The sequence below is a fragment of the Halichoerus grypus genome, chromosome 1 (assembly GCF_964656455.1).
Source record: "Halichoerus grypus chromosome 1, mHalGry1.hap1.1, whole genome shotgun sequence".
NCBI classification, from domain to species: domain Eukaryota; kingdom Metazoa; phylum Chordata; class Mammalia; order Carnivora; family Phocidae; genus Halichoerus; species Halichoerus grypus.
In genome coordinates this window covers 166,352,819-166,368,595 of record NC_135712.1, presented here as the reverse complement: position 1 = coordinate 166,368,595, position 15,777 = coordinate 166,352,819, and the positions used below count along the sequence as shown (strand labels likewise).

The 15,777-nt window shown below is 43.9% G+C and overlaps 1 protein-coding gene across 6 annotated transcripts; it reads right to left on the bottom strand.

Moving 5' to 3' along the window:
* Positions 1 to 1,402: 1,402 nt before the first annotated feature.
* CIDEC (cell death inducing DFFA like effector c) lies at positions 1,403 to 15,766 on the bottom strand. Of its 6 annotated transcripts, XM_036079819.2 has the most exons (7): positions 15,688 to 15,743; positions 15,026 to 15,128; positions 14,190 to 14,267; positions 12,884 to 13,037; positions 6,037 to 6,195; positions 5,763 to 5,947; positions 1,403 to 1,949 (listed from the first exon to the last, which is right to left on the bottom strand). In XM_036079819.2, exons 2-7 carry the CDS (start codon positions 15,067 to 15,069, stop codon positions 1,772 to 1,774), a joined length of 798 nt encoding a protein of 265 aa, XP_035935712.1. In that variant the 5' UTR covers positions 15,070 to 15,128; positions 15,688 to 15,743; the 3' UTR covers positions 1,403 to 1,771. The 6 variants fall into 6 exon arrangements, with proteins under 6 accessions (XP_035935712.1, XP_035935711.1, XP_035935714.1 ...); XM_036079818.2 differs by lacking the exon at positions 15,026 to 15,128 and having other exon boundaries at positions 15,688 to 15,766; XM_036079821.2 differs by lacking the exon at positions 15,688 to 15,743 and having other exon boundaries at positions 15,016 to 15,080.
* Positions 15,767 to 15,777: the final 11 nt, after the last annotated feature.

The following is a 15,777-nucleotide window of genomic DNA, read 5'->3' as shown; positions in this document are numbered from 1 at the left end:
AGACTCACTTGTGAAACTCTGAATCTTAGGAGGAGGGACGTTTGGACAAATTCCAAACTTCTGGACCCCCAGCCCAACTCAGCTTGTGAGTGACTAACTTGTGACTAACTTCACAAGAGGGGCAGATGGCTTACTTAAAAAAATTTTAAAAGGGGCGTCTGGGTGGCTCAGTCAGTTAAGCATCTGCCTTCGGCTCAGGTCATGATCCCAGGGTCCTGGGATCGAGTCCCACCTCGGACTCCCTGCTCAGCGGGGGTCCTGCTTCTCCCTCTGCCTGCCACTCTTCCTACTTGTACATTCTCTCTCTCTCTGACAAATAAATAAATAAATAAATAAGTAAAATCTTTTAAAAAAATTTAAAAGAAACTTAAAAAAAAATAAGGGCTCCTGGCTGGCTCAATTTGTAGAGCATGCGACTCTTGATCTTGGGGTTGTGAGCTCAAGCCCCACATTGGGCATTGGGTGTAGCATTTACTTAAAAAAAATACATAAATGTTAAAAAAGGGGGGGGCACGTAGGCTGCAGCCTCTGCAAGTGTTGACCAGGAGGAGCTTCTATGCTGATGTAAACATCGTGTCTCCATGGGGAAGGCCTACCCCACAGAGCCAGGATAGCAATGAGCCAGGCCTCTGGCCTTAAATGCAAGAGCAGGAGACAGCCCAGAATAGAAAGTCTGTGTTTGCTAGCTCTGCAGCTCCTCCCACACATGGCCGCAGGCTTGGATCAGCTGCCAGCAGCACTAACTTTCCAGACTCTAGTTTTGGTAACACAGGACTTTGTATCTAAAACCCAAAAAGGCTTTCTATTCAGGGGCAGAAATGACATGTTTTTGAATCTGAGAGTCACACACTAAAGCACAGTCACCTACAAACTTGGCCTTTCCTGCTTATCTTGTTTGAGTTGCTCTAGATCGAAAAATGTCAGCTCTCACTGATGAGAAACTAATATTCTTTGTGGCTAAGTAACAGCTCATTTTGAAATCCTGAAGTTGATAGTGCTGAAAATGAAAGATAAGCTTCTGGCAAGCTAGGGAGAGCATTGACGGAGGGTTGTGTTATGGCCTGGCGAGTCCTTTCCCACCTAAACGCTTAAAAGATTGTAATAAAATGTAACACTGAGAAAGAAGAAGAGTGCTTTAGTCCCACCTTGCCATTCAAAGTCCTTCTGGTAGGCAGATTTTATTGTCCTTTATCGTATTGATTACATGGTCTGCTCAAGTCTCTGATTGAGCAGACATTAGCTCCAGAATCAAAATTTTTTTTTTGTTGGTAGAAAAAGTCCTGTTTCGTGTAACCCCACATTTTGAAAAATGGTTTGACAACAGATTCCTCTCTTCCCTTACACCTTTCCAACCTTCCAGACAGAGTCCCACCCTCACCCCCAAAGAACACAAGCAAAGAACTATCAGCATAAATAATGTAATGTGAGCTCTCTAATATCATACACTAGTGGGCTTGGTGGTTCACAAAGGAGTATCAGGGCTGGGAGGCCAGGAGGTGGGGAGCATATGAAGACAGTAGCTGAGGGGCAGACTTCGTGCCTAGCCTACTGGTGTGACCTTTCTTGGTCAGCTAAGCTACCCTGGACAGGAAGGGCTGGGCCAGGCTAAGAACCCTCAGGTTTCTAGCCTTTCCCCCTGGGAAGGCTTCTTCCTTCATGGTCCTGCATGGGTGAGGAAGGCGTGGCGAGGTAAGAAGTGTCTAGCTGCCAGGTTGTGGTGCTACGAGCTGAGCATGGGGGCCACAGTCTAGTCTTTGCCTGGGGAGTGCCTTCAAGGACTGGAGCCTTCATGCAGTATCTTTAGACAGGTCGGGATGAGCGATCGGGCCTTGCCCTCGGGGGGCTGCCCTCCCTCTGTGGCATCCAGGAGCTGCTGCATGTAACAGGAGGTGCCAAGCAGCACATGGCCTGTGGTCCGCATGCTGAAGAGGACCCAACGGAGAAATTCCCTGGATGGAAGAAAAAGGCATCAGAGTCAGAACACAAAGAAAATCCTTCCCTGCATCCTCTAAATGTCTCCCCCTCCATAATTTCAGAAACCGTAGAGCGGTGTGTCAACAGGAATGGATGCTGCCCTCCTTCAGCAAATGGGAAAGGGTCTACGGGCATTGCCTGCCATTGTACTTTCCCTGAGGTGTCCATAACCTCGCTATTTTCTCATGCAAAGTTCAAGCTCATTTAATAAGACCTTTACTTTTTGTAAAAGTACTCCTTTGGGCCAGCCACAGTAATCTCCATACCATGGCGCTGTCCTTCATGACCTCTGTTCTAGATGCTGAGGCCTTGCCAAGTCATGTGTGGTCTAGTTAATTTTCAGGGTGCTGGGGGCGCCTGGGTGGCTCAGTCGTTAAGTGTCTGCCTTCAGCTCAGGTCATGATCCCGGGGTCCTGGGATCGAGCCCCGCATCGGGCTCCCTGCTCAGCGGGAAGCCTGCTTCTCCCTCTCCCACTCTCCCTGCTTGTGTTTCCTCTCTCGCTGTGTCTCTCTCTGTCAAATAAATAAAATCTTTAAAAAAAATTTTTTTCAGGGCACTGGACATGCCCTGTGTTGCAATGTACTGAGACTAGGACTTGAATCAGATAGGCCAGAGTTCTAATCGGGTCTTCTTGGCTGTGTGAAGCTTGACCAACTACTAGATTTCTGAGCTTCTGCTTTCCCATCTATCAAATAAGATCATTACCATTTTGATGGCTCACAGGGTTATGAGGTTGAAACAACATAAGGTCACTTCACTGGGAGCCTAATCGGTAGATGAGTAGGGCAAAATGTGGGGTCAAGAGTAGCTGGTGGAATGCTTGACTATTTTAACCAAGTTCTTATCCAGATCTGTTTAAAAGAGATTAATGAGGGTCACTAGGGGTATCTAGTTCTGGGGGAGGGGGCGGTCAGGGAGGGGAAAACAAAAAGAAAATAAAGACTTTCTGGCTGGTATTGAAACTTTCAAACTATTAACCTTTATTCAATAAATGAACTTATGGTTGAGGTACAGGGAGGCAGGAACATAATTAGAACTATAAACATCTACACATGAAAATTCTTTAAAATTTTATTTATTTTTTAAAAGATTTATTTCTTTATTTTAGAGAGAAAGAGGTGGGGGGAGAGAGAGCATGAGTGGGAGAAGGGGCAGAGGGAGAGGGAGAGAGAGAATCTCCAGCAGACACCCGGCTGAGTGCAGAACCCAATGAGGGGCTTGATCTCACGAACCTGAGATCATGACCTGAGCTGAAACCAAGAGTTGGATACTCAACCAACTGAGCCACTCAGGCACCCCTTCTTTAAAATTTTAGAGACTATACTTGAAAAGTATACCCATTTCTCAAATCACACAACTGAGGCTTAAAACCAGTGGTCCAGCCATAAATAGGAATGAAATTCTGACACTCGCTACAACATGGATGAACCTTGAAAACATTATGCTCAGTGACATAAACCAGTCACAAAAGGACAAGTATTGTATAAGATACCTAGAACAGGCAAATTAACAGAGAAAGAAAGTAGCACATAGGTTACCAGGGGCTGGAAGAAGGGGGAGTGGAAAGTGAGTGTTTAATGGGGACAGAGTTTCAGTTTGAGATGATGAAAAAGTTCTGGAAATTGATAGTGGTAACTGTTGCACAACATTGTGAATGTGCTTCAGGCCACTGAATTGTACACTTTAAAATGGTTAAAATGGTAAATTTTATGTGTGTTTTACTACAACAGCAACAACAGTAATAGTAAAACTAGCTGACGCCACGACGTCACCACACCTACTCCGGCTTGCTGGGTTTTTGATACCAACACGTCTACTGGGTTTAGGTCTGAGAGTCGTACTTCCCCGAAATGCACTGAGTTTCAAGGCTGAAGCTTCTTGCTCTAGATTTTGAAATTTGAAAACTATCGGCAGGGCACCTGGGTGGCTCAGTTGGTTAAGCGACTGCCTTCTCGGCTCAGGTCATGATCCTGGAGTCCCAGAATCGAGTCCCGCATCGGGCTCCCTGCTCAGCGGGGAGTCTGCTTCGCCCTCTGACCCTCCCCCATTTCATGCTCTCTCTCAAATAAATAAATAAAATCTTTAAAAAAAAAAAAAAAGAAAACTACCGGCAGCAAGCCCAGATCAAGATGGGACATGATAAAGTATAGGAGGAATATGGGACTTCTAGCCACAGAACGAGGCACAAGGCTGTCATTTGGATGTCATCTCTGGCAAACAGAACCACACACCTCAGGTCCCTCATCTCCAGACTGGCTATGCCCAGAAGAAACTCAGAAAGCCAAGAAGGGGCTGGCGCCTGGGTGGCTCAGTCAGTTAAGCGTCTGCCTTTGGATCAGGTCCCGCATTGGGCTCCTTGCTCAATGGGGAGCCTGCTTCTCCCTCTGCCTGCCGCTCCCCCTGCTTGTGCTCTCTCTCTAATAAACAAATAAAATATTAAAACACATACACACACACACACACACACAACTGATTAAAAAAAAGAAGAAGAAAAAGAAAGCCAAGAAGGTTTGGTATACTCTAGCTACATATGTTCTGGCAGAACACTGGGGACCCTGGGCAGGATTTCTCAGAAGGCCTCTAAGAACAAGGATCAGATCTTCATTCATTCTACAATGATTTGAATTCCTGCTATGTGCCAGCATTCATCAAGGTACTGGAGGGTTTGTGCAGCTTGTTCTGACGTCTTGTTTATCTCTGGATCTTTAGCTTACATCATAGGGCCAGGCACACAGTGGGTGCTCAGTAGATGCTAAATGAAGCAATTGGGGAGGAGTAGAATCTGTCAGAAGAAACTGGCAAGAGGCCGTGCCCTGCTACTCCCTAGCTTTGTGGCTTTGGAATAGCTGGATGCCTCTGCCTCAGTGGCTGCATCCACCTGATAGGGGAAGAATTCACTAGAGCACTAGTGGAGCGGCTGAAATTGGGAAACATCACCCTAATGGTCCTTGTCTTATCATTTAACATATTCTCATGCTTCCTGTGTTACTTGATTACACTTTCAAAAGTAAAGTAAAAAGTTTAAAAGAAGTTCATTAGATAATACAGATGACTATTGTCCACAGACATGCAAATTAATTCCCTCTGTAGAAGGACAGTTATTTCATCCCTCCCACCCACATGGAAATATCCAATTTCGTATCTATGAATTTATCCCATTCTTTTTTCTTTTAAGATTTATTTATTTTTGAAGGAGGAGGGAGGGCAGAAGCAGAGGGAGAGAGAAAATCCCAAGCAGATTCCCCAGGCAGAGGGCAGAGCTCGACCTGGGGCTCGATCCCATCACCCTGAGATCATGACCTGAGCCGAAACCAAGAGTTGGCCCCTCAACCGACTGAGCCACCCAGGAGCCCCTTATCTCAGCATTCTTGATGGACCTATATGTATTGGTGGGTTTTTGAATTCTCTGAACTGATTGTAACTTCTTGCTGGTTCTCTCCTTAATTAATGAGTTCAATAAAATCTTTGATGTATGTTCACTTTTTAAAAATTGGTTAGAAGACTACTTAGGAAAACTTACTATTTTAGGTGAAAAAAATAGTTGTTGTAGTGGAAGGTAATTAGAAAAATAATATATCCCAGTTCTACCTGGAGGAGTATGTGTATCCCTTTGGCATATGCTAAAGCACTAATTCAGCCATAAAGTTCTAGACAAATGTTAGCTGTCATGCTTTGTCAGAATCAACACTAGTCCCAGGCCCTAGAAGGCTGAGGTCCATGTGAGCAGAGAGGGGCTCCCTCATTGTTGAATACCCACCCTATCCCCAGCTAATCCCAATTCACTCACTTCATGACGCGCTTGGCCCGGTAGCAGTGCAGGTCATAGGACAGGGAGTATGTGCCATACAGAGTGGCCTTCATATTCAGGCAACCAATGAAGTCCTGTGGGTTCATCTTGTATAGGTCAAAGGTTACACGAGCCACATCAATCTTGGCAGGCTTATGGGAGAGGGCAAGTTGGTACCCAGTACCCTGTATTAAGACAAGGCTGTGGTTGGCATCCTCCCAAAGACTTCTTCCAGGCTCCCAATGTTCTCCCCACTACATGGGTGGGAACTCACCAGTTCTGATGGGGGCTGCCATTTCTGTGCCTTCTGGAGGACCATGAACACTGTGTCATCTTCCAGGGCTTGGAAAAACTCTTCTGTCTCTACAGTTGTACCATCTTCCTCCAGCACCAGAAAGAAGGGCTTGTCTGCCAGCATCAGGGTGTCCCGGACCTGGAGAATAAGATCAGTGATGCTTCTGCCATCCCCATGCAGACACAGAGCATGAGGAAGACCCATATTACATCATCTCAGCTGCCAGGGAAAGAACAAGTGGATAAGGATCTATGGGAAATGGGACTGGAACCCAGGCTCTTGCTGTGGGATCACCATCCAAAGATTCTATATTATGGTCCTTCTTGGTACCTGGATTCATGGTTATGTTCTAGAACAGTGCTGTCCAATAAAAATATAATGGGAGTCACATATGTAATTTTTATTGAGATACAATTCACATACCATAAAATTCACCCTTTTGAAGTATACAATTCCGTGTTTTTTAGTACATGCACAAAGTTGTACAACCATCACAATTATTTGATTTCAGAACATTTTCTTTATCCTAAAAGAAACCCATTATCCATTAGCACTCATTTCCCATCCCCCAACCCATGGCAACCTCTACTGGTTGTCTCTATGGATTTGCCTATTCTGGACATTTCATATAAATGGAATCATACAATATGTGGTCTTTTTAGACTGACTTCTTTTCCTCAGTATGTTTTCAAGTTTCCTCTATGTTGTAACATGATTCCTTTTATGGCTGAATAATATTCACATTTTTAAAAAAGATTTCATTTATTTATTTGAGAGAGAGTGAATGAGCACAAGCAGGAGGAGTGGCAGGCAGAGGGAAAAGCAGGCTCCCTGCTGAGCTGGGAGGCCGACGTGGGGCTGGATCCCAGGACCCTGGGATCATGACCTGAGCAGAAGGAAGACACTTAACCACCTGAGCCACCCAGGTGCCCCAATATATCACTTTTTAAATCCATTCATCAGTTGCTATAGACATTTGGGTTGTTTCCATTTTTGTAGTATTATGAATACTGCTGTTAGGAGTATTCATGTACAAGTTTGTGAGTGAACATATGTTTTCAGTTTTCCTGGGTATATACCTAGGAGTGAAAATACTGAGTCACACAATTAACTGTATGTTTCACTCTTTGAGGAACTACAATACTGTTTTCCAAAGCAGCTGCCTCATTTTATATTCCCATTAGCAATGGATGAAGATTCCAATTTCTTCACATCCTCATCAACACTTGTTATTGTCTGCCTTTTATTTTAGCCATTCTAGTCGGTATGAAGTAGTTTTTTTTTAAGATTTTATTTATTTGAGAGAGAGAGACAGAGAGCGAGCATGAGGGGGGGAGGGTCAGGAGGGTCGGGAGAGTCAGAGGGAGAAGCAGACTCCCTGCCGAGCAGGGAGCCCGATGCGGGACTCGATCCAGGGACTCCAGGATCATGACCTGAGCCGAAGGCAGTCGCTTAACCAACTGAGCCACCCAGGTGCCCCGGTATGAAGTAGTTTTGATTTGAATTTCCCTAATGACTAATGATGTTGAACATCTTTTCATATGTTATTAGCCATTTATATATTTTCCTTAGAGAAATGTCTATTTCAATTCTTCACCCATTTTTATTTATTTATTTATTTTTAAAGATTTTATTTATTTATTTGTCAGAGAGAGAAAGAGAGAGAGAGAGGGAGCACAAGCAGGGAGAGAGGCAGGCAGAAGCAGGCTCCTTGCCAAGCAAGGAGTCTGATGTGGACTCGATCCCAGGACCTTGGGATCATGACCTGAGCTGAAGGAAGATGCCCAACCAACTGAGCCACCCAGGTGTCCCTCTTTACCCATCTTTAATTGAGTTCTGTTTTTATTGTTGAGTTATAAGAGTTCTGTATATATTCTTGATATTAGACCCTTATCATATATGAGATTTGCAAATATTTTCTCCCATTCTGTAGGTTGTCATTTAATTTTTTTGATAACATACACAGAAGTGTTTAATGTTGCTGAAGTTTGATTTTTTTCCCCTCTGATTGCTTGTGTTTTGATGCCATATCAAAGAAACCAAAGTCATGAAGACTTATATCTATGTTTACTTCTAAGAGTTTGGTAGTTTGAGCTCTACATTTAGTTCTTTGATCCATTTTGACTTAATTTTGTTCATGGTGTGAGGTAGGGATGCAACTTTGCTATTTTGCATATGGATATTCCATTGTCCCAGCACCAATTATTGAAAAGACTATTCTTTCTCCTGTCAAAAATCAATTGACCATAGATACACGGGCTTCCTTCTGGACTTTCAATTCTATTCTATTGATTTGTATGTATTATGTGCTGAATTGTATACCTCCCAAACTCACATATTGAAGTCCTAAGCCCCAGGATCTCAGAATCTGACTATATTTGGAGATAGGGTCTTTAAAGAGGTAATTAAATTAAAGTGATATCATTAAGATGGGCCTTAATCCAATATTACTGGTGTCCTTATAAGAAGGGGAGATTAGAGACCAAGAAACATACCCAGAGGGAAGACCATGTACACGTGAAGACAGCCACCTGCAAGTCAAGGAGAGAGGTCTCGGAAGAAACCAACCCTGACAGCACCTTGATCTCAGACTTCCATCCTCCAGATTTGAGAGAACATAAATTTCTGTTGTTTAAGTATTAGTCTGTGGTACTTTGTTATGGAAGCCCTAGTAAACTAATAGAGTGTGTCTGTCTTTCTTTACGTCAATACCACAGAGTTGATTACTGTAGCTTTGTATTAAGTTTTGGAATCAGGAAGTGTAAGTCTTCCAACTTTGTCTTTTTCCAAGATTGTTTTAGCTATTTTTGGCCCATTATATTTCTATATAAATTTTAGCATCAGCTTGTCAATATCTACAAAAAGAGTAGCTGGAAGTTTGATGGGGATTGCATTGAATCTACAGATCAAGTTGGGGAGTATTGCCATCTTAACAACATTAAGTCTTTCAATCCTTGAGCACATTTGTCTGTCTGTTATTTAGGTCTTCTTTAAGTCTTCCTTCAATCTAATTTATTTTACCAATGTTAATTTTCAATCTAGAAGTCATATATTTTTGTTAAAGTTATTCTTAAACATTCTATTCTTATTGATGCTATTATGCTATTATCACTAATTTTTTTTTTAAGGTAGGCTCCACAGCCAGCATGGAGCCCAACACAGGGCCTGAACTCACGACCCTGAGATCAAGACCTGAGTTGAGATCAAGAGTCGGACACTTAACCGATTAAGTAACCACTCAGGTGCCCCCTCATTTTCTTAATTTTATTTTCAGATTATTTATTGCCAGTGTATAGAAATACAATTGATTTTTGTATATTGATCTTATATCTTCCAACCTTATATCATGCAACCTTGCTGAACTCATTAGTAGTTCTTATTGTGTGTGTGTGTGTGTGTGTGTGTGTGTGTGTGTTCTATAGGGTTTTCTAGCTGCAAATAGGAATAGTTTTACCTCTTCCTTTTCAATCAGGGTGCCTTTTATTTTATTTTCTTGCCTAATTAGCCTGGCTAGAACCTCCAGCACCATGTTGTATAGAAGTGGCAAGAAAGATATCCTTATCTCATTCTTGATCTTAAGTGGAAAGTTTTCAGAATTTCCCATTAAGTATGTTGTTAGCTGTGAGTTTTTCATAGATGCTCTGTATCACACATATGTAATTTTAAATTTTCTAATAGCTGCATGATACTTGTAATATATTTAATTCCATCTAAAATACAATTTCAACATAAAATCAGGATAAAAATTTATGATTTTACATTTTTTTATATTAAGTCTTCAAAATCCTGTATGTAAATTATACTTAAGCACATCTCAGTTTTAACTAGCCTCATTTCAAGAGTTCAGTAACCACATGTAACTAGTAACTACTGCATTGGATAGTGTAACTCTAGAGTTAAAGAGACCTGGGTTTGAATTCTAGCTCCCTTACATTATTATTCTGAATTTAGGAAAGTTATCTCATGAATCTGAACTCATTTCATCATTCAAAAAGTTGAGGCAAGTATAGTCTTAGAGTCTTCACAATGGTTAAATGCAAAAGTGTATGAGATGACAGCCTGGGTTTAAATCCCAGTGAATGAACCTGGCTTCTGCTTCTAGAAAATGAAAATAGTAGTAACTACCTCAGGGTTATGATTACAAGAAATGCTATAAGTTACCTAGAAGAGTACATCATCCATAATATGCATTTACTAAATTAACACTGTACTGATTAAAATGGAAGGAGACCCATGACCCATTCATGCTAGAGAATGAAAAATCAGGCAGCATACTACATAACCTCATTTAAGTAAGTGATAATATAAGGATAGACTATTTAGGACATTCACAACCACATCATTAGCTATCTTGGGATCATAGAATTCTCACTTTACTTTTCTTGCTTGGATTCACTAGAGAGCATGTGTTTCTGCTTAAAATCCTTCAGTAAAGTTCTGGGATCAGCAACACACCAATAGCAATGAACACACCTAACTCCCAGATCTTGGTTTCTGAATACCATTCTCCCCTAAAATGAAGCAGATTTCCTTAGGAAAAATGGCCAATTAAAGGGCTGGGGCAGGTAAAGTACAAGATGAGCTTGCAATACCTCGTTGTGATTGAAAGTCAGAAAGCACTGAAGAATGATAGGGACATGGGAAAAGGACAGTAGTTGGGCTGAAGGGAGTCCCACTGGCTAAATCTTGGACCATTTGAGCATCAATAAATAATCTGTTACCATCCTCATATCCCATTAAAATAGGAATATTTGAATCCCTTCTGATATAAGTAAATGAGGAAATTGAAAGTTGGATGCAGAATGAGATGTATATTTAATACAAAGTACCTCTCTAGAAAATAATTAATACAAAGGGAAAAATAGTAACTTTACATAGGGAAGTCTGAATATACCTCCTTATTCAGATAATCAAAGTTAAACAGCAATGTGACAAATCAAAATCATATGCAATTTGGCAGTGACAACCTATTTTTATCATATTCCTGCCAGATATACAGGCTGAATGGAGGAAATAAGCAATTCCAAACTGAAGAACAGTAAACAAAACAAGAGGCTTATAATATTCAAAACAGTCAAGGCCATGAAAGTTCAGGAAAACTGATGAACTGTTCCAGATTGAAGGAGACTAAAGAGACAATTAAATAAAATACTCAATCCTGACCTGGATCCTTTTGCTATTAAGGACATTATTGGGATGATTAGTAACACTTGAATGAAGTCTCAGGATTAAATGGTAGTCATGTAACATTGGATGTTTCCCGATTTTGATGGTTGTAATTTCAATTATATAGGAGAATATTCTTGTTTGTAGAAAAGACACACTGAAGTATCCAAGAATAGAAGCATCAGGTTGGCAACCTCCTCTCAAGTGATTTAGGAAGTCTTGTATTGTTCTTACAACTTTTGTTAGTTTGAGATTCTTTCAAAATTAATTTTAAAAAAATCCTCCAAAGGTTTACTGTGGTCTTTTAAAATGAAACCCCTCTGTTCTTTGCCATGGCCAATAAGGGACTAATAATCTGGTCACTGCCAACCATATCAATTTGCCCTTTTTCCCTCACTCTCTCTGCTCCTTTCTTTATATTGCCAAACTTGGAAAAGCAGTCTACACAGGTTGATGTCCTCCCTGCTCGACAGGTGAGATTCACCTTTAACCTTTGTTCCATGCTGGAAAGATGGACCCTCACTGTTGTTCCTCCCTGCATCCTTTGGAGTTAGGACTCTAACTTGGGGTCCCCAAACTCAGTGGATAAGAATCTCCCGAAGAACCTGCTGAAAATGACAACTCCTGAACCTCACTCATGACCTAATCAGTCCCAGGGAGTGCAGTCTGGGAAGTCATGTGCAACAAGTCCATTTTGGTACAGGAGGTGGTCCTCAGACCTCAGGTGAAAAACACTAGCAAGTCTAGACTCAAGTGCAAAAGAGACCTTCTGATTCAGGGCATAAGAAATTGGTGTGTCCAGCCCCAAGCCTCACAAGAGGGGAAATGAGCTCTCACAAAGAAGAACAGACCTAATTCACAGAAACAGGGGAGGGACTCTGGAATAGAGGTTTAGGTCAGCTATGATTTCTATATGTTAAACTCTAGACTCTAGTAATCAGAAGCCTAATACAAATGTATGATCTGTGCCAGACAACTGGGCTTGCATAGGAGCAGGGAGCTTATTAGCTAACAAGCTAATGGGGCAGTGAGGCACAAGATTAATACGGAACCAGATTAGATGAGGCTGTAGGAGAGGCAGTGGGAGAGAGGGAGCATGGAAATGGGGAAGTGTGTCATTCTTGCCTGCTGTTAACTGCTATCCACAAGAGCCGTGTATCTTTGGTTTCCTGCTCTGGAAGCTTACCTGGTCAATAGTTTGAAGAAAATCTTCCACAGCAATTAACAAAGCCTTCCATGGAAAGCCAGTGTAGGAGATGGATTGAAGACCTGCACTGGCTGAAGGGAGAAGATGGGGAAGAGAATCTCTATAATCTCGCCTATTTCCCCAACTTCCAGGTGTGTGTACAATGGAAAAGGGAACCTAAGGGTCCTCCCAATAAGAAAAATATACTCTGAGAATACCACTGGCCTACTGTTAGTATAGGATGACAATATACTGCCTCCCCCTGTCACTAATCCATTGAACAGCACTCCAGGCAGGCACTATCAACTCATTCGGGCTGGCATCAGAAAGGAAATCTTCTCACCATCCAACTCATGCGCTCCATCCCAGCTGAACTCCCAGCTCATGACCCAGAGGACAGAGGTAGCTGGCAGGGCCAGCTCTCAGCCACGGTCCCAGGGGTTGGGCTGTGCTGAGGGCAGTCCTGACCCTCACCTTGTGCTGGAGGTCCTTGAGACTGTGCGCCATGATTCCCTTCCGCACACTCCGGTCAGCAGTGCTTACTCTGCAGGGCCGGGCCTTGGGGGCCTCCGGGCCGGACTCGGACAATAGCTCCTGGGTCACCCCTGAGGTGCTCACGGCCACATGCCTGGGGACAATTTGGAGCATTAGAATGAGCTGTCTGCTGCCTCCTAGCCCTTACCCCACTGCAAGAAACTGACTCCCCTACCCCTGTAGGTTGAGCTCATCATATTTCTCCTCCTCTACCACCCACCAGGCCTGCTCTAAGTCTTACTAGTCTTACTCAAAGGCTGCTAGATCAGTACATCTCAAACTTTAGTGAACATATATGTCCTCTAGGGATCTGAATCTGATTCAGTAGGTCTGGGTGGAGTCTGGGATTCCAAATGTCTAATAAGTTTTTTTTTTTAAGATTTTATTTATTTATTTGACAGAGAGAGACACAGCAAGAGAGGGAACACAAACAGGGGGAGGGGGAGAGGGAGAAGCAGTCTCCCGCTGAGCAGGGAGCCCAATGTGGGGCTCGATCCCAGGACCCTGGGATCATGACCTGAGCCGAAGGCAGATGCTTAACGACTGAGCCACCCAAGTGCCCCTCAAATGTCTAATAAGTTTTGAAGTAGCATTGACGCTGCCTTTTGGCACTGATCATGATGAGTAGGGGACACATCCCACATTCCCCCAGTACCACTTTCCTCTCTTGGCCTCTCTCTTCCCACCTGTAAAGTGAAATGAAGTGGCGAAGGGGCCTGGGTTTTTGAGTCAGACCCAAGCCTGAATCCTGGCTCCACTACCCATTTGCTAGGAGATTGAGAGCACCCACTCTGTACCTCAGTGCCCCCATCTATTAATTTGGTATAATAATCCCCACTTCCCAAAGTTGTGATCAGGTTTAAATGAGATCCAGAACGTGGGTGCCTGGGTGGCTCAGTTGGTTAAAGTGTTCTGACTCTTGATTTCAGCTCAGGTCATGATCTCAGGGCCGTGAGATTGAGCCCTGCTTTGGGCTCTGCGCTGAGTGTGGAGCCTGCTTAAGATTCTCTCTCCCTCTCTCTGCCGCCCCCCCACCCCCGCCGCTCAAGCACTCTGCTCTTTCTCTCTCTAATTAAAAAAAAAAAAAAAAAAAGTGCAAAATCTTGGGTCTCACTCCAGACCTACTAAATCAACATCTGCATTTAACAAGATGCCCAGGTGACTTATGAGGCCATTGAAGTTTGAAAAGGTCTGCCTTACAGCTCACAAGTAGCTCTCCTTTGCTTCCACCCTTGGCTCTCCTCACCTGGACAAGGACTTGGGGTAGAGAAGGCTAAGGGACTTCATGGCATATTCCATCCTTGTCACCTGGATAGTGTTGGACCTGGGAAGGAAGCAGAAAGCTAGTTAGGGTAGGAATAGAAGGCTCCCTCTCACTCATCATTTGACATAGTGCAAATGTGTCATTCCCCACCCCCCACCCCCCGCCCAATCCAGCTAAACTCCACTCTGGTCTCTCCTCTCAACTCCCACACACACCTTTCCAGCCCTTCTCCGGTCCAATCCCACACATGCCAACTGGGACCAAGCTGGAAACCCCCTCAGGGCCCACGCTCAGCCTCACTCAGCAGCTGCTCCTCCCTCCCCAGGACTACTCACTCCATGTTTCTCTGACTCTGGCTCTGGTCACACTGATCAGGGATCCCCAGTTAGGGCTGAAGAGGCCCTGCCTGGTTGGGTCCCGTCCCTGGGGGCAGAGTCCATTTTATGCTGGCAGGAAGTGAGTCACATCACCCCCCCTCTTCTGGAGACTGTTTCCTTACCTATAACCCAGAGACCTCAAAGGCCAGGCTCACACAGGCTCTCTCCTGTGTCCTTAAGCAATCCGGACCCCTTCTGAGGCTTCCCACTGGCCGAAGGGACTCTGATGATGGATGTTGGAGATGTTCTATATCTTTTCTCCCCAGTACCAGAACTGCTAGGCTTCATTGGCTACTGAGCACTTGAAATGTGGTTAGTACAACTGAGGAGCTGCATTTTTAACTTTGTTTAATGTTAGCTAATTTAAATTGAAATAGCCACTGTGGCTTCTGGCTACTGGCAACCATCCTGAACGCAGAGATAGCTGATACCTGGGCGCACCTGCCGCTTCCTCTCCTTGAACCTCTCTGCGTCAGCTTTCGCATGCTCCAAGCCTTCGCGCTGGCAGCTCTCTCCGCCTGCAGCGTCCTCTTCCAGCTCAGGGCTAAACATATGCAGCCTTGAAGCCCCAATTTCACTATTTTCCACTCTTTGGAAAGCCTTTTATTATTTTATTTTATTTTATTTATTTATTTATTTACTGATGAGAAAAGTTTTACACGGACCGGACAAGAACACTATAAACGAAGGAAGCAGAGGCTCTGGAAAGCCTTTTTAGATGGCTCCCACAGTTCCCCCTTCGTCTTGCCCTTCCTACTTCCAAGCCAAGCGTGCCCCAGTGTCTGTTTCTGCCTTAGCCCCACCAATCCTTGGGTGCCTCGCCCTGAGATGTTCTCTCTATTCCCAGTACAGAGAGGGCCTGGCACAAGGCAGGGAGCTCAGGGAGTGGTCATGGAACAAGGAACCCCCTTCCCAGTTGGGTAAAATCACTCTTCCCTTCTAACAATTTGGGGAATTTCCTAGGCCAGCCTATCTGTGAGCTCCCCCACTTAGCACTACCCAAGTCCGCTTGTCTCAGCCTCACTCTTCACTCCCCATGCCAAGCCCACCTCACCTGCTCTCCAGGAGCCCCCTCCCCCCAAATCCCAAAACAAAACACTTACCTCCCCCCCACAGCCTCCAGTAAGATAACTCCAGTAAGATACTGCCCAGCACAGCCCAGCCCTCCCTCCATTTTATTTCCAGCGCCCAGG